Below are 15,155 nucleotides of genomic sequence, written 5' to 3' on the forward strand. Positions count from 1 at the left end.
CTAAGTGGCTAATGGGCATGTAGCTACTGACATGTTTCAGATGATACGTCATGTTTGTAGTGGACCAATGAAGATGAGTTTACATATCACCTTGGATTTTTTTTGACAAGACGGAGCTCCTTATAGTTTCAAGTTTGTTTGTTTGTTTGTTTGTTTTTCTGTGACTAAGCAACCAATAGCCCTTTTTAGATAGGAATTGTGCAAATGTGCAGGAAAGCCCAGTCAGTCTTTTTTCAGCATTGGCAGTATAAAAACAAAATCGGGGAGTGCGGCAAAATGCCGCCTACCTAATTTTGTTTATACAGAATGCGCCTTTTTCGGGGGAATGGGGGCGTGAGCAAGTAACAAAACGTGTAGCTCAGCGTGTGACATAAACAGTGACGTGGGAGGGAAGCCGCGGCTGGTCAGTCCTTCTGCGATTCTCTTGTAAGTCGGCCCGTTCCTCACCGTCCCCGTCATCTGACGGTTAATGGCCTCCTCATTTGCGAGGGCAAGGAGGGTGCACAATTCCTAGTCTCCCCAGTTGCTCATCTTTACAGTGTCTTTCAGGTTTGCGTTTCCCTCTTGCTACTAGCTGCTCATTCCTGCTATCAGCTGTTTCCTGTTTATCCACTGCCAGTGGCTCGCATGTGCGGCATCATCAACTGCTCCTCCCATTGTGGAAGGCCGCCTAGGACTGTTTAAACTAAAGGGTTCCGCCACTGTAACTACCCTACAAGGCGGAAAATTGGGCACCTCGGATCAACTTGCCAGTCTCGCTCGCAGCTTGCCGGCAAAACGGCCCAACATTCGCGGAAAGTCTGGCAGTGTAAAAGGGGCTAATGAAATCTTGCCCACTAATGACTTTTCTGGTTGACTAAAGTTTGGTAGACTATTAGAGGGGCAGCCATACTAATTTCCGATAAATAGCAATAAGAGGGCAGTCCTAAAACATATATAAAATGTCCCTGGAGCATTAACAGAACAAAAAGTACAGTTATAGTAAGTAACTAGATGTATTTTATCTTTCACTTGTACTTTATATACTAAAATTTCTCTCAGAAGTTTGTTTTTTGTTTTAAATATAATTGTCTTTATTTGCTCACCTGCGCTACCTTTATATGGGAAATGTTGTCACTTTTGAAAATGTTTTTTTCTTTGAAATAATAATTACCGTTACCTGTGAGAAACTGCATTTCTCTTCAGCTTTGTCTCCTGCAGTTAAAAATGTCATCTGAATTCATGGCTCATTCATTGAAAAATTCAATTCTCTTCTGCTGCTTTCTCATTTTTTGCCTTTCTGTGCTGGTTGGGTGCCACAATATACCAGCCGAATCTATTCTCTGGGGATGGTCTGTATCTGTGTGTGTGTGTGTGTGTGTGTGTGTGTGTGTGTGTGTGTGTGTGTGTGTGTGTGTGTGTGTGTGTGTGAGAGAGAGAGTTCAACACATAAAGCAAAGAAGAGGAAATACAGCCACTATATATTCACCTTGATGTCAAAGATACAGCACAAAGTATGTTTTCCTGAAGAGTGTGTCACCATGAACGCATCGTTTAAAAGGCATTTTGATGAAATCCCACCTGTCGACTAATTGTACTATGTGTGAAGTAATTCTGCTGCTGTGTGGTATTACTAGATGCATGCTCAGTTTTTGCTATATGTCCCGTGTTTATGTGTTTCAGGTGGAGTGGATACAGCAGCAGGTGGTGAAGAGGAGGATCAAGAGGGATTACAAGCCATCCCCGCCCCTTTCTCTGACAAGCCCCGCCCACAGCAGCCCAGCCCAGAGCAACATATTCTATAACGACGCTAAGTGGAGCAGTATGTGGTACATTGTGAGTACACTGTATACTCGTACCAGAGAATTTCTCTCACTCTGTTTGCTGCACCAAAGCAAGAATATATAATTTACAATTTGGGGTCATGTCTTTTGTTTTGGTCTGTTCTTCTCAGAGGATTTTGTGCTTTTCTTTACCCGCGTTTATCCAGTTTGTGGGTCAGAGGTCAGCTGAGGTCATGGCATGATCCTGATTACTGCAGGGTCAGTGGAGCTGAGGGATTTGTGTGTGTGTGTTTTACTGAATGAAACAAAAGAAGAGTCATGGTGATGACATTTTGGGCTTTCCTTAATTTGAAAAGAGACACTGTAGGGTTGAGGTAAAACATTCTGTGTTTACTCCTAAGTATTTGTCACAGGAAAGTCCTCTCAGGTAGAAATACACATGTTTCTGTGCCCCTGCATTTTAAAAACATTTCTCTGAGATCAGCAGTGTCATGCACGCCTGAGCACAGAAACACACACACACTCAGGCAGTATGGTCCAATTCACATTGCAGAGATTGGCAGGCTTATCACGAGTGTTTACACCCTCAGATCATTGCTCTTTTAGTTATGTATTTGTGTGTGTGTGTGTGGTTCAGTGTCCTCTGCTCTGTCAATTGTTAACTCAGTGCAGATAAGTGCTCATACTTTGACCAGAGATTTTAAACATATTTTTTTTAGCTTTAGAACAGAACTCTGTGACCTTTGTGTGTGTTTTTCAGGTTTACCTGGAAATAAAAGATTACTCGAGTCAAACATTGCTATCATGTTTTTATCAGGTTTTCCATCTGTATATTTATGTATCTAACTTAAAATAGATTAAAAGACATAAGATTAAGCAGTATCAGTGACCCAGATGGGACTTTGAATCACATTGAAGCTACATACACTTTGTCAGATATAAATTGGATTATAGTGACTTGTGAGAAGTTTAGTTCTGTAACAAAAAGACAGATGAAAAATCTGCATAAAAGTCAGATGTATTTTTGGTATCTATGTGTCTGTTTGGCAGGCAAACAAAAAACAACTCGTGGCACATGCAGTGCTTTTGAAAAACATTTACAGTAAAGGATATTGAATCACTCAAAGCAACATTTACATGTGTCGTGACGGGTTGAGAGCCAGCTGAGCAAGAGTAAATTAAGACATAGGATGTTACGGTTTAACTAAGCCGCCTGCGATTTCACTTTTTCCATACACTTTGTAACTTGACTTGTTTGGACGTGTTTGCATGTGACTGTGCCTCCGTATGAAAAACCGATCACACTTGCTGTAAATTAAGTTGAGAATTTCATTATGCGAGCACACTCGTAAAGTTAAAGTGCATGTGCAAGAAGCTGATGTGTTTGTTTGGTTTTCCCCCTCCTCTCTCCTTCATCACACCTCCTGCCACCGTCTCTCCAGCACTGTAATGACGATGTCCATAACTGCCAGTCGGACATGAACATCATGGGGGCGTGGAAGAGAGGCTACACGGGTAAAGATGTGGTGGTCACGATACTAGATGACGGCATCGAGAGGAACCACCCAGACCTCTTTCAGAACTACGTGAGTGTGTATGTATGCGGGTGTAGGGCGGCTATGAGCGGCAGTGTGTGTGTCTGTGCATGTTGGAGTCTTCAGTCGTCAGTGTTAATTTGTGTATGTCTGTGTGTGAGGTTTGGGGAGGTAAAGAAATGTTTATGTAACCTGCTTTTGTGTGTGTCGCTGTAAGTGTGTCTGATTCAGGATTAAAAAGCCACATGCATAACAGGAATATAGATGTCTGATTAGGAATATTTCAACAGTAATGGTCTTTTTTTTTTTGTGCAAAAACGTAGGGTTGTACCAAATGTCATTTTTTTGTTTATAACATTTTAAGAGGGATCCCTCCGGGGAGGGAAGTGCCATTAAGAGATAAATGATCTGAAGAATTCTGAGATTATTAATCAATGTAATCTTTCCTTGTAATGACTGAAATTTCCCTCTCCAAGGTTGTAAAACTTTTTTAATTTCTATTTACACTCGTAATTTATCTTCACTAGATCTTTTAGATTTTCTGGAATATAAATTCCCAACGCACCGGCCAAGCTGTTATTCCACTTAACTGGAGCTGTCACTTTTTTAATATTTCAAGTTTTTATAAAGGTTTTCCGAATGAACTTTGAATGTCTGTTTTCATATTTTATGACATCATCACCCTAGAAAAGAAAAAGAAAATCCTCAAACAAAACATCATTTTGAATAATGTGATTCATCGGATTAAATGAGTTACTTTTTTTTTTTTTTTTTGAATGAATGAATAAATGTAATTTATGGTGCAGCCTCATTAATACAGGTGCATACAGTTTTTTGACCAAAGTGAAAATGTTGTTTTTGAATGGCTGAACAGCAACAAATATGGATTGAAACACAGTATTTAGTTACATAAACACATGTAGGAAATTTTGGAAATGATTACATCTACATTTTTTAGGGCTGAACCCAACTTAGCCCAGTGTCTGTTTAATTGGATTTGGCTGTTCATTACAAATATTTGAGTAGCCTATTCGTTAAAGTTTTTGAAAGTTTGAATGGGGTTCAGTGAGATGTTCAGGGTGACTGTGACATTCACGTAATTTAGAAAACAAGCCATGTTAGGCCTGTGAGCTAATGCATGCTAACTACGCTAACGACGGATCTGAAATGTGCAACAATATTTTTTGCCAACACTAGATATCAAACAAATGCCAGAGGCTATATCGTACAAAGTTGCCGTGAGCTGTAAAATTCACCACTTCTAAGCAGAAGGCAGAAGATAACTATCTCAGAGCGTGACCGGGCAAAGCCTCTCCTCCTCCGGGCAGCTGCCTTCATATTACTTGGACTCACCCTGGGTCTGTGTCTGCAGCTGCCTGTACCGGAGAGCAACCTGAAAGCGAGGAGTGCTTATCCTGCTGCTCAATCTGGAGAGCGAAACGTCTCCAGAAGTACACTGCACACTAACAGACAATTAAAAAACAACTGCTCGACAGAGAGGTCTCCGACTGATTACTCAAGTTTTCGACTTTCAGGGGGCAGCCCTAATCTTCACTCCAAAAATTTTGATTTGTAGACTTAACAGAGTTCTGGAGTTATTGGAAATGTTTGAGTCACAAAAAATCCCAAGCAGCTGCCACTGGAACTAATTGTACAAATAGAATAATACTATTTTTGAGTAGCCAAATCCTTATCCGCAGCTTTGCAGGGGTATTAGATTCAAGCAGAATGAATAGACTAGCAAAAAAACAAAAACAAAAGTGCTGTATTTCAGTGTTGGTTTAGAATCTCAATGTTATGAATGAAGCTTATTCAGTACAGCCCTAGGAAGAGGTATTCAGATCATGAGATAAATTCAAATCAGAGATGATTATGATTATACAAAAGAAATTAGATCTTGTAAGTAGGAAATATTTGTTGCCTGTAACTAAGCAATGTTACAGAAAGCGTGAAATCACTTTGCAGAAATCAGATAATCAACCAGATTGCAATACTTATGGTAATATGCCTCACATAATTATGCGTCATGGATTACACTTCGGCGGAGAGCTCCCTCAGACCTGTGTGTGTGCAGTTATGTGGTGTGTACATGTTTATTTGTGTGTAGTTACATACTTGTTGTGCATGCTGAGGTATGTTTACCTCAGTCAGACCAAGGCCAGACAGTTAGAGCAACTTCTTGGCCTGAGGCGGCAGGTAAGGCTACCAATCAACTGTGCAGATTAAATGATTCACACCCTGTTTGACAGTGCCTGTGCCGCTGTTATTAGCTACTCTTAATGCCTGGATTTGTTTGTGCCGAAGGGTGAACGCGCAGCAGATTGAGTTTGCTCTGATTGCATTCGATTTACAAAACTGTTGTGTGTGATGCTAATGTGAACTGTTTGATTGGGCTAGAGAGGCTGCTTGATGTTCCACAGGTCTATCACTTAGACACACACATACATACACAGGTAGTGTTGGACATACCTTTCTAATGAATTTACCTGCTGGATGTTTTCTCTCCCCTGATCATTATTGCAACTGTCATTTTGGTGTTTGATGTACTTGTTTTGACCTCTGTGTCTCCTGCAGGACCCTCAAGCCAGCTTTGACGTCAACGGCAACGACATGGACCCCATGCCCCGATACGACGCAACCAACGAGAACAAGTAAGAAAAACAAATTTAAACCAGATCTAATGAGAGAGAAACTTTATTTTAATTGTTAGAGTGAGAATTAGGATTTATCTTTTAGTGTTTCAGGGTCACAGTCAGTCAGACGTTCTTCTGTGTGTTTTCCTGATTGATTTTCACCAGAAGCTCTTAGCCTCAATATGTTTGTGTTTGCTGAGCCCTGACCTTGTTGTGGGTGCGATGAGTTACATTATTGTATTTGATTGTGACATTTGTGGGAGGGTTGTGGTTTTTCTGTTTGGAAGAATTGGTGTGTGTATGTGTGTGCAAGTGCACATGCAAGTGTGAGTGTGTAAGAGGGAAAAAAGAGAGGCTTGCTTGTCCAGGCACTTGTCTTGTGCCAGTTTGGCTTAGTGAGTGATTTTTGGTGTGTGTGTGTGTTTGTGTGTGTGTGTGTGTGTGTGTGTGTGTGTGTGTTTGGCTGCAGCAGCCCAAGTGCCTTGGCAGCATCTCAGTCCCTGCTGGTAATGCATTGTCTTAAAGAGACATGAGGCCTACAGATGCAGCTTAATGAGCTGGTTTCCTTTTAAGGCTGGATTCATAGTTGCCTGTGATGTTGTGTGTGTGGACAGAAATCTGGTTCTTCCTCTTTGACTTTTCATATTACTATTCTTGGTCCAAGAAATTATCCTATGGGATTTACAGGCTGGAGTTAATTTTAGTTTAATCAAAACACAGAGGTCATGTCTCCCATGGGACTAGTGAGTCTAATGGAATAGATTTAAAAGTTTGGCGTGTGGTGGCCGGCAAGTTAAAACTGGTCATCCTGCCCGAAAGGCAAGAAACACACAACGTGTGTGACTCTCAACGCTAACTTTAGCTACATCTGGCAAACTGTGGATTGTTGTCAAACTATGTGTTGTATAGCAACAAGAATGACATAATTCTTGTGGATTTTAACCTGTTGTTGTCTGTGTGTACAAGCAGTGCTAACAGCTGCGCTTTGGATGTAAGCAGGACTAAAGGCAAGTAAGAAGTAACACATTTAGATGCACCAGCATCTATTGCTTTACCAGTGAATCAGTCTTGTGTTTGCAGACTTTTAAATGTTGTCCACAGATAACCCATCCTGCCCACCACAGATTTAAAAGGACAATATGACAAATCAAATTGTGGAAATTCCTGTTATGTCTGAGTCAGATGTCCTTTTGTTAAAATGACAGAAAGTGGTCACAGAGTGTCCTGACAGTTTTGTAATGTAGTGTTTGTGCTTTGGGAATTTTGGGTTTCTTCACCTGCCATTTGAAACGAGCAGATTTACTTGCACATCTTCAGATTCTGTAGATGACAAAGCTCTTCATTTTCTTGCAGACTGATTTCTGATATAACCCCTTGTAAAGGTCCAGTGTGTAGGATTTAGGGGGATATATTGTTAGAAATGGAATATAATATACCCCTATCATATCTATTAGGGGTGTAAATCACCAGTTTCATCACAATACGATATTATATCGATTCTTTGGACAAGAATAAGATATTTGCCAATATAACAAAGTCTGCCACGATATGATTTCGATTCCTGCGATTGATATGATTGATTGTTGTTTATTCCAGAGTAAACAACAATATCCTCTTTGTCCTTCACATGGCTGCTTGCCATTTGCCTGCTCCTATTTGATGGTGACACAGACTTTCAAAATAAATGCGCGTCCTAAAGATGATGATATGATTGATGGTTTCACTTTGCATCGATTGTATCACTGATCGTTTAATCGATATATTGATCCACGTCGATGGATTGTTGCACCCCTAATGGCACACAGGAGAAGTTGCAGTTGGTTGCAGTCTGCAGCCTCACCGTTAGATTGCCTTAGGCCCCAGGAACATCTTTCATGTAAAGCTCTGTGGCCCAAGAAAACTTTTCCTCGCAGACTTGCATAGCAAAGGACACATCTGGAAATCAGTGGATACATTTTTCTGAGTGTTACAAGTGTTTGTTCCATTTGAATAATTGTATTCGTATTTAAGTGCAGCACTAAACCGGATGGAGCCTGCTCTACTGGCCATACAGTGTGGAACCAGTACTAAACATCCGAGTCGTTTTAAACGCGGCAGTTGAACTTTTTTGTCTTCATGGCCCAATGAGCAACTTCCATAGGTTTGAACAGCACCATGTCTCCAATGCTGTATCCAGTTCTCTTTATACATCAATGGAAGCCATTAAATCCAACACACTCGACCTATAACTCTAATTGTTACCACTCTGTAACACAAAGCAATTTAGAGAAAATGTAACTGTAGTTTTTAATATCGGTCTTCAAATAGATCTAGGAAGTGGGAACAGTTAATGTGCATCTGTGGCCTGCCATATTAAAAACCTGTCTGAGAAAATGACAAGTAAACAGACACTGAAAACTACGAAAAATAAACTGAAGCTGTATTTTAAAAATCTGAAATTATAGTAAGCCTGAACATATTTACTGTGCTAGTTGAAGTAGTGGCAAAACACACAACTATAAAAAATTACTGTACCACAGAGAGTTAAATGTGAGCTTAAGTGGCTGTATCCTTTGAAACTTTCAGAAAGTTAAAAAGTACGTGTTTGCATTTGAATGATTGCTGTGTGTGAGTGTGTATTGTTCCAACTGACTATCATCCGCTGCACAAACATTATATGGTCCTGGATGAAACACAGAGAGATCCCTGAGTGACTGTGACACAGATGTGTAGAAAATGGAAAAAACAGGCAAACACAAAGACTGGAGAGACAGCCAGACAGACGATTTTATGGATTAGTGGAGTGAAGTGAACTGAGTGAAGACTGTTGAAGCGTTTTGAAAGAGGGAGCCAGCAGTTTGGCTCATTAACTGTGACAAAGGGGCCTATCACTGATTTGCAGCCATTTGATATGTTATACTTAAACCCACACAGTTTCATTTGTGTTCACTTTGCTGAAAACTTGTGAGGTCATTCTCTACAAAGGATAAAAAGGCGGTTTCCACATTGATGCAAGGGCCGTCACATCTGATACTTAAACGGGATATGCCTTTCATGCATTTTCAGTTTTGAAACATAGAAATGATGCTCCGATATCTAAAAAGCCAGAATCCTGTTGAAGTCAGATATCTTGAACACAAGTCATCAGAGGTGTTGTTGACTAAAGGTGCTGTATTTGATGTTCAGAGTTTTAATATAGCAGCAAATAACCATGGGATTTGTAAAGATATAGTGGAGAAATTGCATCCTGAGCAGAGAGTGAAGTCACTTACCTCTGTGTGTCTCGTAATCGGAGCTTCTCTGTTCTTTGTTGTGGTAGCCGGCCAGGCCGTACACGCATTTTAGTGCATAGCCCCATTTCCACCAAACACTTTTGGTATGGTACCTTTGGAACCAAAAGTAACCCTCAGACATGGTACCTAGACCCTAGTATTTCCACTGCAAACAGTACTCTTAAATGTGGGCGGGGTTGTTGTCACTCACTGCTCTGTCCGGCACTCACTGTATTCCTTCCTCTATCAGTCTGCACCTCGTTTATCGTCCACAGAATGGGGTTGCACACCAGCATTTTCAGAACAAAATAGAACAGGCTGCAGTGAGAGTCTCTCTCCATGGGATATTTAAAAACAGCGGGTTTGTGCATGCAGTCTCTGAGACAAGCTTGGAGGTTTTGTGTTGCTGTAGTTAACAGAAACGACACTCCGCAACGCTTTTTTTTTTTCTCTCAGTGATGATTGGGATATATGCCTGTTCACATAACCCGCCCAAATAATATACTGTATATTAACGCTTGAAGATTCACTCATTACTAAAATTGTACGTCATATAAAAACTAAAGTAATGGTCAAAGTTGTCACAGTGAAATTTAAGGTGTGTTGATTGATTCACGTCATCAACTTGTGCATTGAGTAACATTACAAGTTAACGTTCCACCTTAAAAGTTACTGGCAGTCGGCCTAGTGAATTATTTTTCTCAGACTACAGCTGCTGCAAGAGGCAGCAAAACATTCTTTCATTTTATAGTTACAGTGTACTAATGACTGTAAAACTCTCCAAGGTATGAACAGTGGTTACATGAGCCTCAAAACCAGCCACAACTCAGCCCTGAGCAGAGTGACCAACCTCTGTTGACCAATCAACAGGCTGCAGTGTTCACAGCTCCACCTGTTAGTACCAGATCTGTGTCCTAGGTACCCCACTAGAGGGGGGACCAAAAATGGGAACAGTACAAAACGGTTCCATTGGTACCATCCACAACTTTTCACAGTGGAAACGTAAAAAAAGCGTACTGCACTGTACTGCGCGGTGGAAACAGGGCTCTGGTGTGTGTCCCACTGGCTAAATAATCGCTGCCACTCTGCATCAAGCTAGCTTGGCATCAAGTGTTGCCAGCTTGGTGACTTTCTTGCTTATTCAGACCATCAGAAAAAAAGAGAGAAATACATTGTACTATAATTCATTGCCATGCGTGCTGCTCAGATAAATCACGGTTCCAGGCTCTCCCATCATCAGTGCAGTGTCTCTCCGCCTTTGCCTCTCTTGTGTCATAATTTTCATTCCTCTTAACAAAGCCTGGCTGAAGGTTTCCCTCTTTTTTCCAATCTTTATGCTAAGCAAAGCTAACGGACTGCTGAAGGTAGCGCCACATTTACTGTGCAGACAAGAGGAGGAATGTCAGTCAGCTCTAGGCAAAAAAGAGAAAAAGCATATTTCCCAGTGTGACAAAGTATTTTGTACGTGTTTGTGCTGCTCTGATTAGGCTTCAAGTGTCTTTACTTTGTGGATATAGAAATCCTTCTCCCCACGCAGCTTTAATACTATGTAGGCAGCACAGGAAGAAGGTCAGGCAAAAGTCATTTTGTCAGGTGGGAAGAAAGGTTGAAAAACACACTAATTTCATGATAAGTTAATGGAAAGTGGTCGAAACCTGGAGGAGTATGTTTTGTTTTTTATTATACAAGTGTAGAGGGCAGTGGAGGACAGATTGTGGGTGAAGAAATATGAAGTGTGAGGTATAGAATTTCTACTCACGAGCGTTTTATTTTATTCAATAGAAGGCTTGTAGAAAGAAATGAGAAGAATGACCTTTTTTGATGGAGTTGCTAAGCATGAATGTTTTCCGTTTACACCCTAAGTGAGTGAGGATGGTGATACTTCAGTATTTCTTTTTAAAAAAAAAACAAAAAAAAAAAAACCTTTGATCATGTTGTTAGTGTTGAAATTATCAAGTTACTGTGAAACAGATTTCCCTCAGTCTGAGTGCTTCCCTGGACTTTAAAACTTCCCCGTGTCTTCCCCGGGGGTTTGGATAGCTAGATGCTGGGTTTCCATGGCAGCGGTCAGAGCTGTTTCCGGGGGGTGTTATGATGCAGATGTTCTCGGCAGGAGGTGCGTGTGTGCGCGAGTGTGTTTGTGCCGATCCAGGAAGTGGTGTTTTTGAGGAGGCGGCGGACGCAAACATACTCATGTTTGTTTACGCTGGTTGCTGACCCGGGCCGATTGTCACCACTGGTGGAATGTTACCCTGGTGTGTGTGTGTGTGTGTGTGTGTGTGTGTGTGTGTGTGTGTGTGTGTGTGTTTTAGTTGCTGAAAGAAGTATGAGTAGTCTTATCTAATCACTGATGTTGGACATTGTTTCAGCTATTTTTGTTTTGGTGTGTCTGTCTGTGTGCGTGTGGATGCTGTCAAACACTGTGCCTCATTTTGTGTGTGTTCACTCATCTATGGACCACTGGCACTGAGGAACTCCATACATATTTGTCGTGACAGCGTTACAAATGTTAAACTACCTCCTCTTCCGTTCTCTGTTAGGGTTTCTGGTTAAAAGCAAGGACTGTAGAAATATTTATAGTGTTCGCGACATTTGTAACACTTATTACTCTTAAACAGTTTTGTTTAGGATTGCATCAACAGGAATGCTCACATTTATCTGTGAAAACGTGTGTTTACGTGTAAGTGTCCTTGCGCTCCACTTCAAAAGCTGCATGTTTATCTGGTAGTTTGTGTGTGCTCTCCTGCTTGTGTATACACGTGTGTCCCAGAGTTGTGTAGTAAGCTGCTCATTCCCGCTCTTTCCTCAGACACGGGACGCGGTGTGCGGGCGAAGTTGCTGCAGCCGCAAACAACTCCCACTGCATTGTGGGAATTGCCTACAATGCCAGAATAGGAGGTGAGTGACATTTGTCTAGTTTCTGACACTGTAGAATTATTCCTCCAACCTGCTTTAACAAAAACAAACTCTGTGTTTTAGGTTTGTCTTTGTGTCACTGACTGATCATGTGCTTATTGTCCCACACACCATGATATCATCATGGTGTTGTCTGACTACTTCTACACACTTTCATTCTTATAAACACAACAAGTGAAAACCAATATGTGGTAAGACCTGGAATCATGGGAACCTACAGAGAGTTGTAATTGCAGAGATTTGCATATTAAAAGGGAGCAAAACTATTACATCAAAGGAACAGTGTGCAGGGTTTCCCACACATTCATATATTTATGGCGGCCCGGCAAAATTAAAACATCTGCTGCCACATTTTGATTTTCTATATTTTGTGCAGGACTGTTCATAAGGAGTGCTGTTGGAATATATACACTGTTTGGTTATTCATTGCACCGCATTATAGGAGCTTAGAGCGTACTCTGGGCACAGAACGTCAGGCATAGTGAAAACAAAACTTAACCATTCACTGCCCTGGGTCTAAAAGTTTGCTTTCACTCGCAAACAGCTGCTTCTCTCGTCTATCAATCTGATCTGATTGGCTCTGATTGGATCAACTGATCAATTATCCACCCCTGGGCTGTGTTCACAAACCCACAAAAACCTCCAAGCCTGACAAAAAGGCAAGGAAAATAAAGAAACAAAAGTTAGCAGTGTGTCCCCGTTTTTCGTTGCTCACTCTAGGATGAGTGCTGCCTATGGTCTGCCACCTGGTTGCTATGTTTTTGAAAAGTCCCAACCTCACCTGTGCCCTGTGCCCAGGAACATTCTGAAAACAGCAAAGAAGAAAAAAATTAAAATATAAAGGCAGATAAATACAGCGCCACACGCTTCTTATGGGTTATAAGTAATGGTTGAGAGAGATTACTTCTGTATGAGACCACATGTTTGTTTGTTTTTAGGAAAATGCTGCTTAGTATACATTTTAAAACGTAACTTCTAATGCTTGAAGATACAGAGTTTAACCAAGACAACCAGGTGTTATGTGGGAAAAGCTGACATGGAAATACTTGCTAATTAATGTGTAGATTAGCCTAATTAATGACTTGATTTGCCTGTGTTTAATTCATTATTGTTATGATGACAGGACATTAAGCAGCTGGACTGGCTGCCTAATGTATATCGTTATCCAGCCAGTTCTGTGGAAATTCACAGGACAGAGATTTAACCAGTGCACATATTATTTCTGTGTTTGTGTGTTAGGTGTGCGAATGCTGGATGGCGATGTAACAGATATGGTGGAAGCCAAGTCTTTGAGTCTCCAGCCGCAGCACATTGACATCTACAGCGCCAGCTGGGGACCTGATGATGATGGAAAGACTGTGGATGGACCAGCGTCTCTGGCCAGACAGGCCTTCGAGAACGGCATCCGCATGGTGGGCACATGCACTCATGTATACACATGCAGATCAATGTACAAATGAACATGTGCTCAGATGCTCAGCCAAGACTTTGACATTGGTATTCATATGTTGAGAAAAGATATAAACACACACAAACACACACTAGCAGATATGTGTGTGTGTGTGTGTGTGTGTGTGTGTGTTTCACTCTCATATACTCATATCCGAAAGTCCTAGCTGGCTATCTCTACCTGTGAAGCTCCTCCGGACATTAGAGAGCTGCCCTGGCCTATTAGCATATATTCATTTACATATTCATAGCTTATTTTGCATAACGACAAGCTGCTGCCATGTTGTTGGCTGAGTGGAGTGGAAAAGCTATAACAGAGGTTAAGAGGGGTGAAGTCATTTAGTGGTCACGTCTCACACACACACATACATCTACACATTTACAAAGTTTGCTACGACTGGCTTTTTGCCATTTGGTTAAGTAGATGTAGACCTCTGAGGAGGTGAGACAGAGAGACAGAAAGCAAAAACTTTGACTTCAAGGCTGAGTGCCTGTGGCATGGTACAAAAAAGAGAAGAGAAAGAGAGGGGAAAAAAGGATGGACACACAGGGAGTGTGAGCAGAAGAGAGTCCCCGTTGCTCCTGACAGGCTGGCCTTTTAAGATGACAGAGGTGAGGGAGATATCTGTCCAGCTGGTACGAGTTGGGCATGTGTATGCGCTTGCATGCCCTCCTGCTGTTGTGAGTGTGTGTGTGTGAGTGTGTGTTTTTGAAGCTGAGTGGAGATGACATGCTTGTGGGTGTAACATGTACCTGTGTGACACTCTGAAGAGACAGTTTATCACAGAGAGCTGAGGTGTTAGAGATACCACTGACAGCTGTGGAGAGAGTTGTACTCGGCTTGTGTTGCTGTATGTGTGGAAAACTGAAGGGAAACTGTGTGTGCGCTTGTTGCCTATGCACAACATTTTCCTCTCATAGGTGTTTCTGATTAGGCTGACCCTGTCTGTGTGGAAATAGCTTTTAATTCAAACAGTGATATCCTTCAAAATATGTCTTCATTGAAGCGCTATCTGTGCTTTTTTTCTGGTTTCAGGACATTTTAGTACTACAACTAAAGATTATTTTCATCGTTGATCAATCACTATTTTCTGATATTTGTAGAGCTGCATGATATGCAAAAAAAAAAAAAAAATTACACAGATTATTTTGACAGAAGTTGCAATTGCCATAAGAGTCAGGATTTTAGTGGGAATGGTAATTTTTGCATTTTTTTATTTTTATGATTTGTAGGCCAGGGCATCTCTGTAGTGCCACAATGCTTCATTTATATGTGACACATCACCTTTATCAGAAAATTGCAGCTCCTGTGATTTGGATGTTGCTCTTGCGATTTTGATAATACTTCAATTAGCTGTGCAGCCCTAACATTTAATTAATACTCATCAATTTTCTAGAGCCAAGATGACAGCAGCAGCTTTTTTGTTTTGTTGCTCCACAGTGCAAAACGTAATATATTTAATTCACAATAATATATTATTAGAGAAGACAATTCAATTCAGTAGAACTTAATTTATCCCGAAGGAAATTTGGGATAAATTAAAATTAAGAATAATTAATGCCAGAGAACAGTTCAAATTACAGTGACCACAATTTTAACAATTCACA

The 15,155-nt window shown here is 41.0% G+C and overlaps 1 protein-coding gene across 3 annotated transcripts in view; it reads left to right on the forward strand.

Moving 5' to 3' along the window:
• pcsk5b (proprotein convertase subtilisin/kexin type 5b) overlaps positions 1-15,155 on the forward strand; it is a 121,449-nt gene that overhangs the window by 21,798 nt on the left and 84,496 nt on the right. For all 3 annotated transcript variants that reach the window (XM_049578060.1, XM_049578062.1, XM_049578061.1), the window contains exons 3-7: positions 1,663-1,815; positions 3,206-3,349; positions 5,873-5,949; positions 11,992-12,080; positions 13,338-13,510. In XM_049578060.1, coding sequence (XP_049434017.1) covers positions 1,663-1,815; positions 3,206-3,349; positions 5,873-5,949; positions 11,992-12,080; positions 13,338-13,510 — 636 coding nt within the window. The remainder of the gene's footprint in view (positions 1-1,662; positions 1,816-3,205; positions 3,350-5,872; positions 5,950-11,991; positions 12,081-13,337; positions 13,511-15,155) is intronic.

Source organism: Epinephelus fuscoguttatus, linkage group LG6, assembly GCF_011397635.1.
Source record: "Epinephelus fuscoguttatus linkage group LG6, E.fuscoguttatus.final_Chr_v1".
NCBI lineage: Eukaryota > Metazoa > Chordata > Actinopteri > Perciformes > Serranidae > Epinephelus > Epinephelus fuscoguttatus.